At 35.0% G+C, this 19,681-nt stretch overlaps 3 protein-coding genes across 3 annotated transcripts; 2 read left to right on the top strand and 1 right to left on the bottom strand.

The window, feature by feature from the left end:
• Positions 1–1,483: 1,483 nt before the first annotated feature.
• Positions 1,484–8,000, bottom strand: LOC130749154 (serine carboxypeptidase-like 40). Its single transcript, XM_057602449.1, has 7 exons — positions 7,428–8,000; positions 5,016–5,123; positions 4,629–4,903; positions 3,163–3,417; positions 2,286–2,494; positions 2,084–2,189; positions 1,484–1,793 (listed from the first exon to the last, which is right to left on the bottom strand). The coding sequence occupies exons 1-7, from the start codon at positions 7,798–7,800 to the stop codon at positions 1,635–1,637; spliced, it is 1,485 nt and encodes a 494-aa protein (XP_057458432.1). The 5' UTR covers positions 7,801–8,000; the 3' UTR covers positions 1,484–1,634.
• Positions 8,001–13,183: 5,183 nt separating this feature from the next.
• Positions 13,184–16,342, top strand: LOC130743652 (uncharacterized). Its single transcript, XM_057595886.1, has one exon. The coding sequence runs from the start codon at positions 13,184–13,186 to the stop codon at positions 16,340–16,342; it is 3,159 nt and encodes a 1,052-aa protein (XP_057451869.1).
• A 177-nt stretch (positions 16,343–16,519) lies between these two features.
• Positions 16,520–19,605, top strand: LOC130743651 (uncharacterized). Its single transcript, XM_057595885.1, has 9 exons — positions 16,520–16,816; positions 16,894–17,118; positions 17,167–17,243; positions 17,550–17,793; positions 17,906–18,516; positions 18,589–18,762; positions 18,850–18,954; positions 19,398–19,462; positions 19,581–19,605. Exons 1-9 carry the CDS (start codon positions 16,520–16,522, stop codon positions 19,595–19,597), a joined length of 1,815 nt encoding a protein of 604 aa, XP_057451868.1. The 3' UTR covers positions 19,598–19,605.
• The last annotated feature ends 76 nt before the right edge of the window (positions 19,606–19,681 follow it).

Here is a 19,681-nt window from a genome sequence, read left to right as displayed (position 1 = left end):
TTGGATTTCTTTGAGTCCAATGACGGGTTCGACTTAAAAATTGACCCAATAAACGTAAACAATTGACACATTATATCTATTAAATTTAGATATTATAATTAGCTAATTTAAATATCTAGTAATTTAGGTTTATTGGGTCGAATGACGAGTTCGAGCTTAAACACTGGCCCAATAAACCTAAACGATTGACTCATTATATCTAGCTTAGACATTGCATCCTCGTCGTTGCTGTATTGTGGTGGGCTTGGCGGTGGGGCAATCATTTTGGAGAGAGTGTCTAGCAGTTGAATTATGTGCTTCGATTTGTGCATCACGATGTGATAGCTTGGAACCGATACCTTCAACCTCCATCACTTCATCCCGCTCCTCTTCCGATCAACACAAGCACGAGTATCCGTTGATGGTGGGACATACATAGTGGTAGCGGAGGAACCCCGTGCTTGATAGCATGGGATGTGCGGCGATGGTTAGAGATAAGGACGGGGATGGGTGTCATGAGCTGCCAAGAGCATGGGCAATGACAGTGCTTTCATGGCGGAAGTGTTGGCTGTGGAACTCGGGTTGCAACATGCTCTTGAGTTGAGATATCAGAGTATTGCTTGCTTTTATGATTTTTTGAATGTGGTTGTTGCTCTCCAAAGCACTACTAATGTCACAACCTTCTAGGCTAGAGATGTCCTCCAACGCATCCGGGATATGGTGCCCAGGTTCTTGCGGGTGCAATTCTTACATGTTCAACGTGAGAAGAAGAATAATACAGCGGATTGTCTGGCCCGTCAGGCTAGCTTGTCAGGTGCTCATACTCAAATTTGGAGGCGTCCCCCTTCGTTGGTTTATACATCTTTGTACTTAGATGCTGCTAGTTAGTTTCGGTTTTTAGTTTGTTATTCGTCATCTTCTTGTAAAAAAAAAAACTAGTAATTTTGATTTAATATCTCTAAAAAAAATTGATTTAATAAGATATTATTTTCAGTTATTTAATTTTAGTGTTTCCCAAAATAATCCTATTTTAGGGTTGATGGTTTTCACAAAATGGGGCTGCTCTCAATTTATTTGTTTTCCACTAACTTCTTTCCAATTCTAACCGAATTGTCTTGAATAAGATTTTTAATTTTATCAATTACTGCTTTCATTTTTGTTCTCATCCTCATGGCTTCCCAACCTGACCTTGTTCATCAATCTGATCTACTTTCCATCATTGTTGTGAAATTATCCTAGTCAGCACATAGAATAAAAATCAATTCGAGAAGTGAGGCTGGTTACCTTCGTAGAGAAGATAAACCTCCTTAACAACAACTCTTATCCCTCATTCAGGAAGTTGGGGAAACAGTATTAGAGACTTGGAACAATGGAAGAATCTCTTGTGGCTAAAGTTCCTATGAATTGTGCCATGAATTTAAACATAAAAATATCCTAATTAACAGCTGAAGCAATGAAATTAACCTTATGAATTGTAAAAGCAACTGAGAGCTATCTTGAGAAAGGCAAGCAATGGCAATTTTTTCCACCAACATTTCATTAATCATTCAATTCAATCAAATTCCATTAACTTAGATTTCTCTCTTTGAAACTACAATTACATGCATAAGAAAATTAAGCAGACAATATAATTATTCTAGCATGATTGTAGTAAATTAGTCAAATCTGTGAGTATTAGGAAGAGCAGTGCCATCTAAGAAATGTTTGATTAGAGAAAGAGCTCTTAATGGCTGGTAACTTGGCACTTGATGTCCTGCTTCTCTCACTGTGGCAAAAGTTAGACCTCCCTTGTATACTTGAGTGTACCCACCAACCTGTTTCATGTAAACTTTCTTAGAAAATGTCCATATAAATCAAATTCAATTGGATGGACAAAAATTGAGAAATAACATAAACACTCTTATTTTTTCTCAGGGTTCGAATTTGTGCCCTTGCCCACACGATAATCTAATTTATCTATCACTAGACCAACATCTTGTTAGTCATACTTAACTTTTTTAGTTTTTATCCAATTATAAGACTTTGCAATCGCATTGGTTTATAACATTTACTATAGTGATTATAAAACAAAGGAAAGCAGTCATTGACATTCTATTATAAGTACCTCTCCATTTATGAACCAAGGATGCCAAGTAGTTGTAGTGGAAAGGTTCATCTTTTTAATGGAATACTTGGTTGAAGTAACAGGCACTCTTCCATCTGTATCACCACTGTTTCATACAATAGATAAGCAATCAAAATAAATTTATAAACACACATCTTCTGCTATATACTAATTACAAAGAATGACAAGGGAATTTTTTTACCTAAAAATCCAAACCCTGAGTCCATTGTTCAGGAATTCATGTAAAAGGGGAATGACTGTTGAAGGGCTATCAGCCCACTTTGCAATGATGTCACTGCAAGGCTCCCAGTCATATTTGAGTTTGGTGACATTTGCATGGAGGGCCTCTTGAACATCACCCCGGTTAAGATATGCATATACATAATTATCACTACAGGGATCAATAACAATCTGCAACAGAAAAAAAAAATGCAGAATTAGATCTAGTTAAGTTTCTCTAAATCTCTGCATTCATACAAGATTGGTTGTGTTAAAATCAAAGGCTTACTTAATTATACTTTTAGTTCACCTAGTTCAGTGATTTTGTAATTTTGGTCACTTTACTTTATTTTTCACAATTTTAATCCTCTCAGTTCAGTAATTTGGTGATTTTGATTCTCTTACTTTTCTTTTCACAATTGTAGTCCCTAATTTAGTAATTACACAATTTTGGTCATCTCATTATATTTTCCAATTGTACAAACATGATTTAATCACCAACTCTAAATGTAAAATTCAAAGTAAAGTTTGGGGACCAAGATTATGAAATGGTTGAACTTTTTTTAAGGAAATCTATTAATAAAACGATCAAACAGACATGGAAGTCATTATATCAAGTTGAACAAGCGGGAGGTCACTGGCGGCACCTCTTAACCTTGAGTTTTTAACCAGGGTAATCATTTAACTAAAGAGGCCAAAATTGCAAAAAATAAAGTAAGTGGACCAAAATAACTGAATCAGAATGAAAATGAGAGAAAAATTGTGAAAATTACTAAGCTAGGGAACCAAAATTAATGAATACTAAAACTACATTGCAAACAAGTATTGGAAACAAAGAAGGGTTTGAATTTGAATCTGACCGAGTTCTTCTTGGGATGAGTAGTGAGGTTGGGATTATTGCAGAGTGCAGCATAGATGTTGTAGATGTCAATGAACGAGGTATCGTTGCTAGCTTCATCTACTGCTGCGTTGCACTCACTAGTCTGATTGATAGCTGAGAAATTACAATATTTGGTGATATCATGTGCTGCTTCATCTGAGATTATTGCATGGCTTGCAAGAAAATCATACATTCCTTGGTTATCTGTTTTGTCATTGATCACTGCATTCCCAATCTGCAAAATTTGCAGCAGGAAGAACATTCATATTTGGTAACTAGTTTTATTCCATTCATGTTGTATGAATATGAAAACGGTAAAATAAAATATTTCAAGACACTTTTTATCATACTTTCTAGTGAGTTTGTTTGATTACATGTATATATGCTTCACGGAAGACAATATCTTGTTCGATTTGAGAACAATCACATTCTGTCATTCTGATAAGACCAGTTTTTTCTCACAGAATCTTATTTAAGGGAAATGATACATTTAAGTAGCTACCACTAGAAATCTGTAATATCTAATTTAACCCATTCTTATTGTAAAAATAAATTTAATTTTTAAATCCAGGGGGATTTTTCCTGGTTGTTTCCCATGACAAATCCACAATGTTTAGCCACTCATAATTGACAAGGTCCCTACTATGGCCCAAATAGAAAAACTCATCATATGCGTCCTTAATTCAGTGACAGAAGATGGAACTACTATGGGAATCTCGTAATGATATGATTAAAAGAAATCACATCATTATATTACTGATCACTAGCACACCCATCACATGCAAAAGGACAAGATTTTCATGATTTGAGTTTAATGAATCAACATGAAAATTAACAAGTCAATCATATGTCAAGAATTATGCAACAAACAACAACTCTTTGTACCATCCAAAGGAGCAGTGGTCCAATTCTGGCCCAAATAAACCTGAAAACTTAATGACACATTTTTCCTCTTCAAAGTTAAGAAAAAAACACTTAGAAAATTATAATAAAAGTGGAGTATTGATTACACATGCTGTTAATTTAAATTTAATTCATGATAAATTACTAATCACTAAATTATATTGGTCCTTAATAAAAATGACACTTAACTATTCATTTTGATTACTTTATGAGTTTTTTTGGGTCCTTTATAAAGAATTCTCACATCCAATAGCCAAGAGATTAATTCATTTGAGGCTTGATTGGTTGTGCTACTGTTTCATACACTAGTTGTGCTACATCTACTAGTTGTGCTACACATAGTTGATCTTGATGTGTTTCACCATCATGATTAGAATAATGAGAAATTTGGAGAAAACTATTTAACTTAGGCTATAATTGCTTCAGCAAAATGACCATCATTTATCTTTAGGGGTATGATTAACATGTGAACTAATCATCATATCTCATGTTCTTTCCAATTGGAAAGTTGGGCAGTGTGGGACTAGGGAGATATGCACATACCATAATTCCTTTGAGGTTGATGATTGTCTTGTTAGCCTTTTTGTTATGGTAGAGAATGTTGTGTGCAAGTTGAGGGACATAGTGCCCAGCATAGCTCTCCCCTGCAATGTAGAAATCTCTGTTCTTGTACTCTGGAAACCTCTCTAGCCAATTCACTAAGAAAACGTAGTTATCTGCAGCTGTTTTTCTGTCCCCATTGGTTTCATAATCAGATGATTTGTTTGAGTATGAAAATCCTACTCCTGCTGGTGACTCCAGGAACAGAACATTTGCAGCTTCAAATTAAGTTGAAAATTGGGTTAGAAAGTGAGAAAGTTAAAATGATGATTGGTTTTTAAAAGTGAAAGAAATAAAGGAAGGTTTGGTTTTGAGGCAATGATTAAGTACCATAGTTCCATGAGTATCTGTTTATGTGGAGTGTTTTCCCATCACTGTTTACACGGAAGGGTCCAAGTTCTTGCATTGCTCCATAGGCAAGAGATGAACATCCAGGACCTTACAAAGTGAAAAAAAATGAAATATCAGTTAATTACAATGAAATACAATAAATTTAAATTAATTATTTTCATCGTTATATACCCTTATATATTAAGGTATGTCACTATCTGTGAAACTAATTCTGCTCCCCACTATCAGTGCACTAATTGGTAGAAAATTGTTGATCAAAGAGTTTTTTTCATTCATAAAAGTTGAAAATTAAATTGATTAAAAGAAGAAGAACAGAACATGAATCCTCTCATTGGTCTCATTGCTTAAGAGACCATGTCAAATTTTGTGCGGTTAATAATTAAAGAAAATAAAATCAATGATTAGAGGATAAAAGTTGATATGGTCAAGTTTTTTTTACAACAGAGAGCACTTTTTTATGTTAAATAACTAGCTATATATATTAACCCACTTGATTAGAGTGTGAGCACTTTTTAAATATATTTTACTTTTACACACATTAAAATATTTAACTATTGAATATGATTTAGATATATTAACATGTAGTTTTAAAAAAGTCATATATTACACGCATTGCTAACTAGTAGTTTTTTGTATTTATGCACAAAAGTATGGTATTATTGGTTAGAGACAGCCAAACCCGTACCAGCTAAACATGCACATGAGGGCTATGTTCTTGCAAGTTGTCAACAGAAAACGGCAATCATAATAGTTTATTTATGGATGCATATCAATCATCAAGTAACATAATTGTATTAGTCCATATATAATAATCTTTTTTAACAATCCCTATAAATGCTTATGCCGATGACTTAATTTATTCTTATATGTTTTGTTCTTCTAGAGGCAAAGATAGATACAACATGTACGCCGAGAAATCCTCTAGGGGCGTGAATTGTGGGATTTGAATACATGTAATTCTTCAAATCGCATTTGTACTAAGAACCTTATGATATAAATTGGGTAGTTTTTTATTATAAAAATTACATTGGAGATGCACCATGATAAAAATTATTTTAAAGTTTGTAGTAAATTAATTTTTTATCATAGTAATAATATTTATATTTAATTGGGGTTTTTTCTCTTTTTCCACTTGCAAAACTATTAATAATACATAGAAATTAAAAAAAGTGAGCTATGGATAATTTTGAAAAGTTGATATAATTTGAAAATAAATGTAATGCTACTAACTACATTAATTATATTTCTTTTGCTTTTTATAAAAAGAAATAGAAGGAGTGCTAAATTATTTTTTGTACACAAACGAGCTAGTAAATAAAACACTGCAATTCATGCATATGTATAAAATATTTCTTAAGTAGTTGTCTACATTGCCCATGCAGTTGAATTTAAATATTTCGAATATCCATGAGACTAATTAATTCCATACATATTTTAGTCTATAATAGTTAATCCAACATAAGAAAATGGTCATGCAAAGTAATTATAATGTTTTAGAGAGAAAAGAGCAACCACTAGATGACGAAGGATATAATAATACGCGCGTTGGTTGAACAACTCTCACTAGTTAATTTTGAGTGGTTTCGGGTAGCTAGATCCTCACTTTTTTGATGCAAGTTCTAGCATATAGCAAGCAGCCTTAATTGAAACTTTGGTTGGATTATCTCAATAGATGTATCATATAAGTGGCAAGAAAATCAATAATTTGTTGAATAGAAAAATATGAAAACAAATAAAAACAAAGCAAATCACTGAGAAATAAAAGGAAAAAGAAAGGAAAAGTCCCTATATATAGGTTGTACTCCACAAGTTTTTCAGGCCAAATTCTTTTAAGACTTCTACGCTAAGATTAAAAAACCTGTTTCCTAAATCGATCTTAATTTCCTCGTGATGTGAAAAAAACAAAAGAATGTGAGTACTTCACAAGATAAAGAATCATTTTTTGCATGTGCGTGGATGCAAGAGTGAAAGAAAAAAAAAAGGCTATCATGTTCATGAGTATGAAGCAATTCAACTGCATTGTCATGATGCATTTTCTTTTCCTTGAAAACAAGGATTAGATCCAATACGTGAATGATTAAGAAATTCTGTAGTGTCAAAATTTCTCATCTCATCAATAAAAATATAAAACTAGTTAAGAAAAATGTGAGTAAAGTAGATACAAACTTACATGATGGTTTTTAATTATCTTGACAAAATTTATTGGTGAGATATAGGAAATGAAACACAATTTGAAGACAGTAAATCTTAATCCAATTGAGCGCATTGTAGAATTTTGTTTAAAATCAACCGTGAGATAATTAAGTTGATAAGTACTAGCTTTTGTGCGCTTGATTCTGAAAGAAAAGAAAAAAGAAACTAACCAAAAGAATGCTAGAAGTGATATTATACCTCCATTGAGCCAAAGTAGAAGAGGCATCTTTTCTGAAGAACGTTGAGCTTCCACAAAGTAATAGTAAAAAGCACGTCCTGCAGATTTGTCCACAGTGACATACCCTCCATATTGATCAAACTTCACCTCAGGTTGACCTGGAAGCTTCTCAATTCTATCTCTCCCTTTCAAACCATCTTGAGAATTATGAACCACAGCAGCATGAACTTCTTGTGCCTGAAAAAGACTCACATCAATTCCTGAACTTCCCTTGATCTTGGCCTTTTGCAATTTGTCAAGAGCTCTACCCTGTTTGCTTCCATGGATTTCACCCACAAAGATGGTCACAATGAGGAAGCTTAGAAGAATCAAACAACAACTTGCTCTTCCCATTGTGTTTGTTATTGTTTGTTAAGTCTCTCTATGAGAGGCACAAAAAGAGAAAAGAAGAGAGTAGCTAGAGGAAGGTGAGAAATGAAAGGTATATGGAACTTATGGTATGGTGTACATTTATATGAGTCCAAAAACTTGCATTATATTGGAAAAGAGTAATTATATTGTTATGGATTTTTAAGTTGTAACCACTGTTTGGGTGACCCAAATAGTTTATGATGAGGAAGTGGACCAAATTGAATGATAACGGAGTGATCTTGACTACCAATCATGTTCTGCCATGTGAGTAGAGTGTAGGAATGCATGGTCACTTGAGAACACAACAACTAGAAGGAGAATATATAAATATTAATTTGATAGTGATTTAATTCACACGGCAGACTATTTTAAATTGGAAAAGTATCTTTACATGTTATGGACCCTTGAAATTGAAAATGGATTTAAGCTTCTTTTTTTTGAACGTGGATTTGAGCTTCTTAGTCGCTGACTAGTGACTACTGAAAAAGAATTCAAAAGCAACTGTAGGAAGAAATTTAGAAACAAGGAAAAGGAAGAAACTAGTAATATTCAACCTGCCTAACACAAATTCAAGTCGATCTTCTTTGAAGAAATCTAGAAACAAGAAAACAGGAAGGTAATATTCAACCCTGCCTTACACAAATTCAAAGTCCGTTAAGGTAATGTATATTCAAATTTATCAACTTTAGTGTGAGAGTTATTCAAATTTATCAACTTTAGTGTGAGAGTCAAATATTTAAGTTAAAAGAGTGTGCTCAATAGCAACAAACCAAAAGATGACGTTGTCTCCAATTTAGCGTCGACATAAGAGTTGTCGTTAAATGACTTAACCTAATGTACATGTAATGTTAACCATGGAGTCCTTACAAGAAGTTAGTATCAGTTTAATCAACTCTAAGCCGAGCTACATACTTATTGTAATGGTTGACGCTAAAGGCTCGTTTGATATGTTGTGCCTGATAGTATAAGGTTTAATACTATTAGACATGATAGTATTAGACTTTTAATACTCTACAACGTTTGATCATTCACTGTATAACTTATAATTTCATTTAATTTAATATAATTATATGTTCCGTGAATATAAAAATAAAGATGATGTTTGTAGGTGATGAAGATGGCGGTGGCGACCGAGGTGGCGGTAATGGTAGTGGTGGGCTGGTGGCGATGATGGATGTGGTGGTTGTAGAGGTGGTAGTGGTGATATGAGTAATGGCACCGGTGGGGGAGGTGGTTGTGACGAAGTGGTGGTGGTGGTAGGTCGTGGCGATAGATAGTGATGGTGATGGTGGCGATGTTGATGGTGTTTGAGGGTGGTGGAGGTGGCGGTGGATGGTGTTAGGTGGGGAGTATTGTGGAGGTGACGGTGTTGTAGGGGGGTATGGTGGCAGTAGTGGCCCACTACTAGAAAAAAGACTTTTCACATCAGGGTTTTCACATCGGTTAATCAATTACCTGATGTAAAAGATGACGCGGTGGCAATATTGAAATTATCGTGAAGTTTTATGATAGTTTTCACATCAGTTAGGAATATGTCTGATGTGAAAAGTAATTAGGAAACACTTTTTACAACGGTTGTTAGAATAAGCGATGTGAAAGCTAAATGCGGTGGCATTTTGAAATTTTAATGAAGTACTTTTTACATCGGTTATAATATAAGCGATGTAAAAAGCCCATCTTTTCTTTAGTTTTCACATCGGTTATATTATAACCGATGTGAAAAGTCTCAGTTTTTTGAGTTTTGACATCGGTTTTGTTATAACCGTTGTGAAAGATCACTTTTTTTTTAATTTTTACACAGGATTCAAAGATCAGTATTCGTTCAAAGTGCTTTCTTCCTCTTTCACCGTTGAAAACCTAAGTCGCCTACGCTCTTGCTCCTCTTTCGCCGTTGCTCGCCGTCGCTCGTCGTCGCTCGTTTGTTGTGCAGGTCCTGTTTCGCCGTTGTTCGCCGTCGCTAGCTCACCGTTCACCTCACTCTCATTCTCTCTCAGTCTCGCCGTTGTTCCGCAGTCGCTCGTCGTCGCTCGTGCAGCTCTGTGGTCCACTTTGATTCCTTGCGTTAAGGTGCGTTGCTTTCTTGTTCTTTGTTTCATGGATTGGAGCATATTGTTTGATATGGGTTTTGAAGTTTGCAGTGTTCATAACATACTGTTGGTTTTTTCTTCAATCTATGAATATATGAATGAATCTAACTGGTTACAAATCCTTTGAAAGCTTGATTGGTTGAGTGCTTGTTGTTGAAACTTGATTTGATGTGGATTGGGATTATTAGCGTCGTTTAGGTTTTGGTTGATTGAGAGAGTTTAATGTTGGACCTTAGCTGAACAGGAAAAATTTCAAGCAACCGGGTTAGCCATGAAATTGATGATTTCACCGATACTGGTCTGACTTGGTTACTATTTTAACAGTGTTTGAAATGTATATTTACTGGAATCAAGATAATTTTTTAGTTGCTTTACTAGAAAGAGATTTCTCTGGCTTTGAACCATTGAATGTATACTGAGTGAGCTGTTGCAATAAAAATTTTGAGTTAGGGACACTAATGGCACACAAAGCTTATGTGGTACACATTCAATGTGGAAACCAAGAGATTTCTCTTCCACTGGGAAATACCTAACAATTTTTCATTGATAAAATGTAATTACTGCTGTTTATGTTATTTGATTGGGAAATAGCTTAAGGGCACATTGGCTGTGGAAATATAGTAATATACATGAGTGGTGAATTTGAACATAAATGATACATAATTACATGACATTTCAAAACTTACCTCTGTATCAATCCTTACCTATCAATTGTACTTCTATTCCGTCCCTATTTACTGACTGAGTTCCCTATATCACGCTAAACTTTACTGCTGTTGATATAGTTTTAAGCCAGAAAATCAAATGCATCTGTGATCAAATATGTAAACCTGCGCGTTCAGACCAAAATGCTTATTGCATTTGAATTAAATATTTACTGGCTTTTTTTTTCCTGCCAATTTGGGCTTTGTGGGAGTTTTAAGTAAAAAGGTCTTTGCTAATTCGTGCATCATTAGCTATTAGCTATTATATTCATACTGTGGCTATATTTTACTAGATGCAACTATGATGTTAGTTTGTCTGACCTAAAGATTAGTCTTGCAAGTTAAATTGACTTGCTTTAATTGAGAATTTGAGGACAGTTTCAGTGCTCATCAAACTTAGAAACGGGGGCTTATAAATGATGATGACTCATAGGAAAGTTTGTAGTGTTAATCTTTTTTAATCAAAATGAAAGTTTTACAAGTCATGGATCCTGCATGATGTATTTTCTGCCAACCTGTTAACTTCTTTTATTTAGTTTTCCCATTTTTTGATTACTACAATTTTATGGTACAGGGTGTTTACTATTATTTCTATCAAATATTCAGGAACCGAGCTGAAGCAGGTGCATTAGAACAAAAAAGGCTAGGCATTGGTGATGGATCAGTTGGGATGATGTCCTCACTTTTTGTTGCTGCTTTATCTGGGTATAATTTACTTGTCTGTAAAGAACCCCTGTGTTTTTACTTTTTAGTTTGCTTTTTCATCTCTCAATCGAGTTGTTAGGATCGCAGATCGTGTAATGTCTTTATGTTCATGTGGTTTGACCCAACTTCCTCATTAAATCCTTCTTGTAGGTGTGTTAATGTGCTCTTGACAAATCCCATATGGTTAGTTGTTACCCGCATGCAGGTAATTGTTGTTAGTTGATTTTCACCTTTATGCTCTTTATCCTCTGACGCTCCCCTTCTTTCCTCTCCCTGTCCCTTCACTTTTCTTATTTTCTAGTATGCACTAAACATGAATTGAGACATATTGTTATCTGTGGGAAACTTCCTTTTCTCATTATTTGATTCTAGAATCTGGTTACTTGGGGGGTGGGGGAATGAAATAACAAAGACTTCCGGATGTTTATTTATTTCTTCCCTCCTAAAGAATTTCTCAAAGACTTTCAACTTTTATATAAATAAACTTTTAACTAAAAGATTCGTGAATTCTGATGCTTATTTGGACTTGTAAAAGAGATTAGGGGTTTTAGGAATTGCTGCTGTTTTGGAACCTCTATGTCAAGAATACACAAAAGGGATACTGTTTGTAGCTATTGACCATAATAGGCCTCTTTCAGACCAAGGTCCTTTTGATATAGTGTTGAATAAGGTAATGAGGTTATAGTTTTACCTGCCCTGAATTTTTTTCATTTTTCTTCTAGTATAAACATTAGTCTATAGCTTCTTGTTCACACTGAAAATAGTTCAATGTCTTGTGCTTAACATTTGAAGTTTAATATCTCATGTTTAAATGATTGATTGGTTCTGTTCAACTTTGATAGTCTCTCATTATAAAGACTAAAGGAACATAAAGAACAAAGGGTATTGATAGTCTTTTTCTGCTGAAAATTCTGTTGTCTCCAATTATTGTTGCTGTTTGTGAGAGCTCAAGAGTATTGATAGTCTTTTTCTTTTGGCTTTAAATTGAGAATAAGTTAAAGCCATCATAGTATTGAAAGTCTTGTTTCTTTGCTTTTGTTTTTATCTTACCTTTCTTTTGCTGGCAGTGTTGTGTCATTTGTTTTCTAGTTTAGATAGTCTTTTTCTTTTGGCTTTGTGATGCCTTCTTATAGCCTTTCCCTTTGCTTTTGTTTTTATCTTACCTTTCTTTTGATACTTTGCAGAAGCTTGGCACCTGTTGTGGAAAGGTACTTAGCTTGAGTTGAAAAAACAGTAGCAGCTGAGTTGAAAGGTACTTTGCAGAAGCTTACCTATCTAATATTCACTTTAAAACTATTTTAGGTTGTCTTTGAGCATGTCTTGAACATTGAAGTGAGAACAAGCATTATGTCATACCAACCAATCCTCTGTTGTCGTCTTGCATTCCTGGAGGTTCTTCAAGTGGTTCAGCTCTTGCGGTTGCTGCTGGCCTAGTTGACTTTGCTATTGGTGAGTTTACTTGGTTACCACTTTCATGTTCCATCATTCATTTCAAAAATGCTAATCTATCCATTTATTTATTGCCTTTCCATGTTTTTGTTATTTATCAGACGTCTCAGATTTACACCTTCCTCTTCACGAATTCGGCGAACTCTTCCAGCCACTCTAGCTCCGACAAACTATTCCGGCCATTGCAAAACTCTTCCATCTTGCTGTAAGTTTGTTTTCACTTTAAAACTATTTTCTAAAATTGGCTCTGAATTCGTGATTTGTTTTTTGGCTTATTTAATTTGAATGCTTGTTCATGTTCGATTTTTTTACAATTAATTTTTAGGTTGTCTTTAGCTTATCATTTGAAAAATGTTGATGAGTTTGGTTCTAGGGTCACAATTCTTTAATTTAGTATGTGATAATTTGCAGAACGTAGTTATGGATCGTAGTTGGATGAGAGCTAATCGATTAAGTGATGAGTTTGATAATGGAGTGGTTGAATTTCTAGAATTTGCTGAAAAGAATCTTCCGAACAATAATGGAGTTTTTCCATGTCCTTGTGTTTCTTGTGGGAACCGGGACCCAAAACTTACTAAGGATGAAATAAGGGACCATCTAGCTTGGAGAGGGATTTGTCAAAATTATACACAATGGATATGGCATGGTGAAGTAGTAATGCCAAGTGTATCACAAAGAGAGAAAGTATGTGTAGATATGGATGATCGGCTGGAAGACATGATACATGATATTGGAGAAGAATCATTTAAGAGAGCGCATGTGTATGATACTTTATGTAAAGACAAGGAAGAACCTTTGTACCCGGGATGCACAAACTTTACACGGTTGTCAGCTGTGTTAAGATTGTTTAATTTGAAGGCGAAAAATGGATGGAGTGATAAAAGTTTCACTGATTTGCTTGGATTGTTGAAAGAAATGCTTCCAGAAGGTAACACAATGCCGAATCGTCATTATGAAGCCAAGAAAGTATTGTGTCCGATGGGGATGGAGTATGAAAAAATACATGCATGCCCTAATGATTGCATCTTATACAGAAAAGAGTTTGAAAACTATGATCATTGTCCGAAGTGCAAGGCGTCACGCTACAAAAAGAAAGATGGTGATTCCAGTGATGATGTGAGCACAAAGGGTCCTCCTGCAAAAGTGTTATGGTACCTACCAATAATTTCAAGGTTCAAGAGATTGTTCTCTAATGCAAATGACGCAAAGAACCTTAGATGGCATGCAGAAGAGAGAAATGAAGATGGAAAAATTCGCCATGTAGCTGATTCTTTGCAATGGAAGAAAATTGATTTGAAGTTTCAAAGTTTTGGCAAAGAGTCGAGAAACCTTAGACTTGGACTTGCTACCGATGGAATGAATCCGTATGGTAGTCTAAGTTGTAACCATAGTTCATGGCCCGTTCTCTTGATAATTTACAACCTATCTCCTTTGTTGTGCATGAAGCGTAAATATATGATGTTATCTATGATGATTCCGGGCCCAAAACAACCAGGAAACGACATAGATGTTTATCTAAGTCCATTGATTGATGATTTAAGATTGTTGTGGGAGCAAGGAGTTGATGTTCTTGATGCGTATTCTGGTGAACATTTCAATATGCGTGCCATGTTGTTTTGCACCGTCAACGACTTTCCGGCATACGGTAATTTGTCTGGTTACAGCGTTAAAGGGCATAAAGCGTGTCCTATATGTGAGAAAGATACAAGTTACCATCAGCTTAATCATGGAAGGAAGACCGTTTATCTTGGGCATCAGAAATTTTTAGACCGTCATCATCCATATCGTAAATTGAAGAAAGCTTTCAACGGAAAATCAGAGTATGGTGTTGCGCCAAAACCCTTGACTGGAGAGGAAGTTTATCAACGACAACAACATGTGAAGGTTATCTTTGGAAAGAAACAAAAGAAGCCTGCTGAAAAAAATGTATGGAAAAAGAGGTCGGTGTTCTTTGATCTTCCATATTGGTCAAGTGTTGATGTAAGACATTGTATTGATTTGATGCATGTAGAGAAAAATGTTTGTGAAAGTCTAATTGGCACACTTCTTCACATTAATGGCAAGACAAAAGATGGGTTAAGTGCTCGTTTAGATTTGGCTGAAATGGGTATACGACAACAGTTAACTCCACAACAGATAGGTAACAAGGCATATTTGCCTCCAGCATGTCACACTTTGTCTAAGAAAGAGAAAACAAGTTTTTGTGAGTGTTTACAAGGTATCAAAGTACCGCAAGGTTACTCATCAAATATCAAGAGACTTGTTTCAATGAAAGATCTCAAGTTAATTGGCTTAAAATCTCATGACTTTCATGTTCTGATGCAGCAACTACTACCAGTGGCTATTCGTGGAATATTGCCTATTAAAGTTAGGAAAACTATAACTAGGCTGTGCTTATTCTTCAATGCAATATGTAGTAAAGTCATTGATCCATTGAAGTTAGACGAGTTGGAAAATGAGGCTGCAGTCATCTTGTGTCAGTTGGAGATGCATTTTCCTCCTTCATTTTTTGACATTATGGAACACTTGATTGTTCATTTGGTAAGGGAGATTAGATTGTGCGGTCCAGTTTGTTTAAGGTGGATGTATCCGGTAGAACGGTACATGAAGATACTAAAAGGGTATACTATGAATCCACACCGTCCGGAAGCTTCGATCGTTGAAAGGTACATTGCAGAAGAAGCTATTGAGTACTGTTCAAACTATTTGTCAGAAGCGGATGCTATAGGGGTTCCAAAGTCTCGTCATGATGGAAGATGTGAAGGTAAGGGTACACAAGGTTTAAATGTCAAGTGCATGACTTGGAAGGTACGTCATCCAGCGCATTTGTATATATTGAATAACACTGATGAAGTTCAACCTTACTTATCTACCCACAAAAGCTTTATAAAGGAAAAATACCCCAAGATGAATGAAATAGGGTTGTTAAAAGAGCACAATAAGAGTTTTTCTGAATGGTTTAAAGAAAGAATTGCTAATGATGAAAGTGCTTCTGATACAATAAAACGACTCTCATTTGAGCCTAAATGTAATGTTATGACTTGGAGTGCTTATGATATTAATAGAACTATCTTTTATACAAAATCAAAAGATGATAGAAGTACTATGCAAAATAGTGGGGTTATGGTTGTGGCCGAGTCCATGCACTTCTCTAGTTCAAAAGATAAAAGACCTATAATGGCATCTACATCGTACTTTGGGGTGATTGAAGAGATTTGGGAGGTTGATTATGTTACATTTACAGTGCCTGTATTTAAATGCAAGTGGATTGATATTTCCAATGGTGTAAGAATTGATAAATTTGGATATACACTGGTTGATCTTTCCAAGGTGGCTTATAGGGACGAACCTTTCATTATGGCATCCCAAGCAAAACAAGTGTTTTATGTCACAGATCCTTCTAACAAAAGGTGGTCGGTGGCTCTACAACCAAAAACCACACATGGTAGTGAAGAATCCCTTCATATTTCTGAGATTCCGTCTTCTACAACAAATTTGCTTACCTCAAATGAAGAAAATAAAGTAGACGATGTGCAAGTTACTCGTTTGGATCATGAAGAAGGGATATGGGAGAGCTAGTGAGTTTCTATTCTATGTTGAAATAAGTTAGTAAATTCAGTACCCATGTATGCCACATGTTATATCTATTTGATTAATTAGTTTATATGTCATTCGTTTATATGCTTATGATGCTTATATTATTGCATTTATTTGTGCTTTGATTCTGAAATCTTTTAGTTTTATGTTAACAGATAAATGGCTGATTCAACCAACACCCCTCTTTCATCTAGTGGACCTAATCATTCGTCTAGTGAAGATAAAAAGAGAATGGTTAGAGGTTGCACTAAGATGCTTAAAATTGCCAAAGTTCGGAAAACAGGTGTGAAATTGAAGATTGAGTTTGATCCACAAACTGGGGATTGTATTGGTGAAAATTCAAATGAGTTTAGGAGTTATGCAGCATATCTTGCTCGAAGTACTTGTAGTATTTTAATAGATGAGTGGCGGTTGGTAGATGTAGACTCAAAAAATTCAATTTGGGATGATCTTAAGGTATTATTGTTGTATTCTTAATTCACTACTGTTTACCCATTCTTTGGTACTAACACCAACTTTTTTTATGTGTATAGCTTCATTTTGATATCACAGAAAGTGATGATTCAAATAAGTGTGATTTGAAGAAAAAATGGTTGAAGTATATGGGGGACCGATGGAGAGCTTTTAAGACACAACTCACTTCCGATTATATCACTAACCCCAACCCCAATCGCCTTCCTCCGTATGAAGTGTATCCTTATATTAAAGAAGATGTGTGGGAGAAGTTTTTGGAGCATCGAAATACCCCTGCATTTAAGGTTAGTATTAATAATATTTTTCTTTTCTTGCATTGATTCTTGTTTCAGTCATATTCATGTCCTAAAATTGATTTGCTTTCTTTTCATTTCATTTCTTCAATTTTCTTAATTGAAATGTTTACCATGTAAGTAGTCTACTACAGTTTTAGGACATCTTATCCTTGAACTCACCAAACTAGTTTCCAAACTTTAATAGTGTCATGGCATAAGTCACTTGATAATCTATCATATGCTTTGGTTGTTTATCTAGCCAAAGCATATGATATTTGACACTAGCTGTTTGCCCATTACTGTATTCCATTAAAATTTGGTAAATCAAAACTAGCATGTGGCACAGAAAAAACCAGCAAATATCACAGCCAAACCAGCAAACTTTGGTCGTTTATCTATGCTTATTTTTATGCTTACTTCTTTAGCTTGATTTATAATAGGAAAAAAGTAAAAAAATGTAAGGATAATGTGGCTAAGAATCTTTACCCACATACATTATCTCGTGGAGGATATGAATTGCTTGAGAAGAAAATGATTAATGAAAAGAAACAAGAACTAGACGCATCAGGAGAATTAGATCGTATTCCATCTCCACCGTCACGTCATGACAAATGGAAGAGAGCAAGACAAAGGCGAGGAGGGGAATACACATCAGAGGCTACCCGAGTTGTTGCTGAGAAAATTGTAAGTGAAATACTTTTTCCATGATTACTTTCTTATTATGGTTGTATGTGTTTCTTGTATGCGACATCCTTCTTTAGCACTAATGAAATATTAAATTTATGTGCAAATGTAGGATTCACTGGCTGAAGAGACTGAACAAGGAACCTTTGTTTCACAAGGACGTGACGATATCTTGACAAAGGCAATTGGAACATCCGAGCATGGTGGTCGTGTTCGTGGTGTTGGACGATTTGCTAATCTAAGCAACTACTTCGGAAGGTCTTCACGTCCAACACAGTCCATAGATATTAAGGAGATTGAAGCACAACTTGAGGCCAAACTTGAACAAAAACTTGCAGCAAAGATTAAAGCAGAATGTAAAGAAGAGTTTGAACAACAGTTGATCATGGCGAGTGAGAAGATGCAAAAATCTTTTATGGAGACGCTTAAGACTATGGGTTTATCTGAAATCTCCCCTACAAACCAACAAGGAGAACAAAATGTTCTTCTGCATGGAAGCACAAAAGATTCTTGCACCGCCGCACAAGAAAATCACAAGGAGGACTCGACCACTGACAATGTTCAGAGAGTGTTATTCATGTTTTTGAAACAGCAACAACATATATGTTTACCATTACAACATGATCTTGCTGTAAAAAACTTTTGGATTTCACCAAAGTGTATCAGAGAGTTGTTGGCGGGTGATGCTTGGCTTGACATCTCTATTCTACAAGTTTGGTGCACGTAAGTAGACTTCCATTTTTACTATTATTTTTCATGATTGTCATATTCAATATTAATTTCAAATTTAATCAGGTATATCCATCGTCTATGTGAGGAAAGTAACAAATCAGATGTGTTTGGAATTCTGGACCCAGTAATCTTCAGTTATCCAGATTCCACAAAGTCTAAAAAGAAAGTTCTAACATACATACAAGAAAAGTTGCGTGATTTGGACAAAGTGTGTTACTTAGCACCATATCTTGTATCGTAAGTATATGTAAATTTGTATTTTCTCTTATTTATTTTTATCCATAACTCCATCTTACTAATTAACACACTAATTGTTGTGTACAGAGGGCATTGGCAATTAATAATCATTTGTCCTAAAGACAATACTTTAGTTCTCCTTTGTTCATTACACAATGATCTTCAATCACAAATGAAGAATATTGTTACACAGTAAGTGTATATTTTATGTCGCTTTTGTTATATATTATTTCATGTCATTGTTAAATTCCATCTATGTCTGGCATGGCACTTGCAATGCTGATAATACAACAATGGATTTGGGTTTGGGTTGCGTGGTGGATATTTGTGGGGATCAAACCTCAGATATTCTTTATTTGTTTCTTGCAATCAGACTGAGCTGATACATGGCTTGAAAAACATATATTTGTTTGACTTTTAGCGTTTCTTGTAATTTTCTCATTTAGTCCTGCAAAGTTGCATGTTCTGATTTACATGCCTAGTCAGAAAGTGACAGATAAATGTCCACGGTGATTAGAATCTCCCAAGAGCTAAAATATTTCAGGGGTTTTACTCAGCCTACACGGTTTTGAAAAATTATTATGTCCTTTTACACTAAAATGTATAACTTACTTCGATGATCGTTTTTTATATAGAGCTATGGCGGTTTATCAATTGGCTGAGGGTAATAAAAAAAAGGACTCAATGGCTTCGTCCCAAAGTAAGTGTAGTGTAGATTATGGTTGCGTCTTGATGTTGCTGTTTATACTACTTAACACTGGCTGTAATATGTACTGTTTTGATATATATTTAGTGTATAAAAATCTATTCATTTGTAGGCAAGGTTGCAGCCTAATGGGAATGATTGTGGATATTATGTGATGAAGAATATGGTTGACATTGTCTCTGCTAGTATTACTAAGTCTTGGATGGAGGTATT

The sequence above is a fragment of the Lotus japonicus genome, chromosome 3 (genome assembly GCF_012489685.1).
Source record: "Lotus japonicus ecotype B-129 chromosome 3, LjGifu_v1.2".
Classification (NCBI taxonomy): Eukaryota; Viridiplantae; Streptophyta; class Magnoliopsida; order Fabales; family Fabaceae; genus Lotus; species Lotus japonicus.
This window is presented reverse-complemented; position numbering and strand designations above follow the sequence as displayed.

Bases quoted from the DNA above. Each gene is read 5' to 3' on its own strand.
- LOC130749154 (XM_057602449.1), bottom strand. From the start codon at position 7,800: ATGGGAAGAGCAAGTTGTTGTTTGATTCTTCTAAGCTTCCTCATTGTG. The intron at 4,904-5,015 runs GTACTTAATCAT...CTTAATTTGAAG, and splicing joins CAGATACTCATGGAACTATG to CTGCAAATGTTCTGTTCCTG. The intron at 3,418-4,628 runs GTATGTGCATAT...CAAATTTTGCAG, and splicing joins TCAACCTCAAAGGAATTATG to ATTGGGAATGCAGTGATCAA.
- LOC130743652 (XM_057595886.1), top strand. From the start codon at position 13,184: ATGGATCGTAGTTGGATGAGAGCTAATCGATTAAGTGATGAGTTTGAT.
- LOC130743651 (XM_057595885.1), top strand. From the start codon at position 16,520: ATGGCTGATTCAACCAACACCCCTCTTTCATCTAGTGGACCTAATCAT. The intron at 17,119-17,166 runs GTTAGTATTAAT...TTCTTGTTTCAG, and splicing joins GAAATACCCCTGCATTTAAG to TCATATTCATGTCCTAAAAT. The intron at 18,517-18,588 runs GTAAGTAGACTT...AAATTTAATCAG, and splicing joins ATTCTACAAGTTTGGTGCAC to GTATATCCATCGTCTATGTG.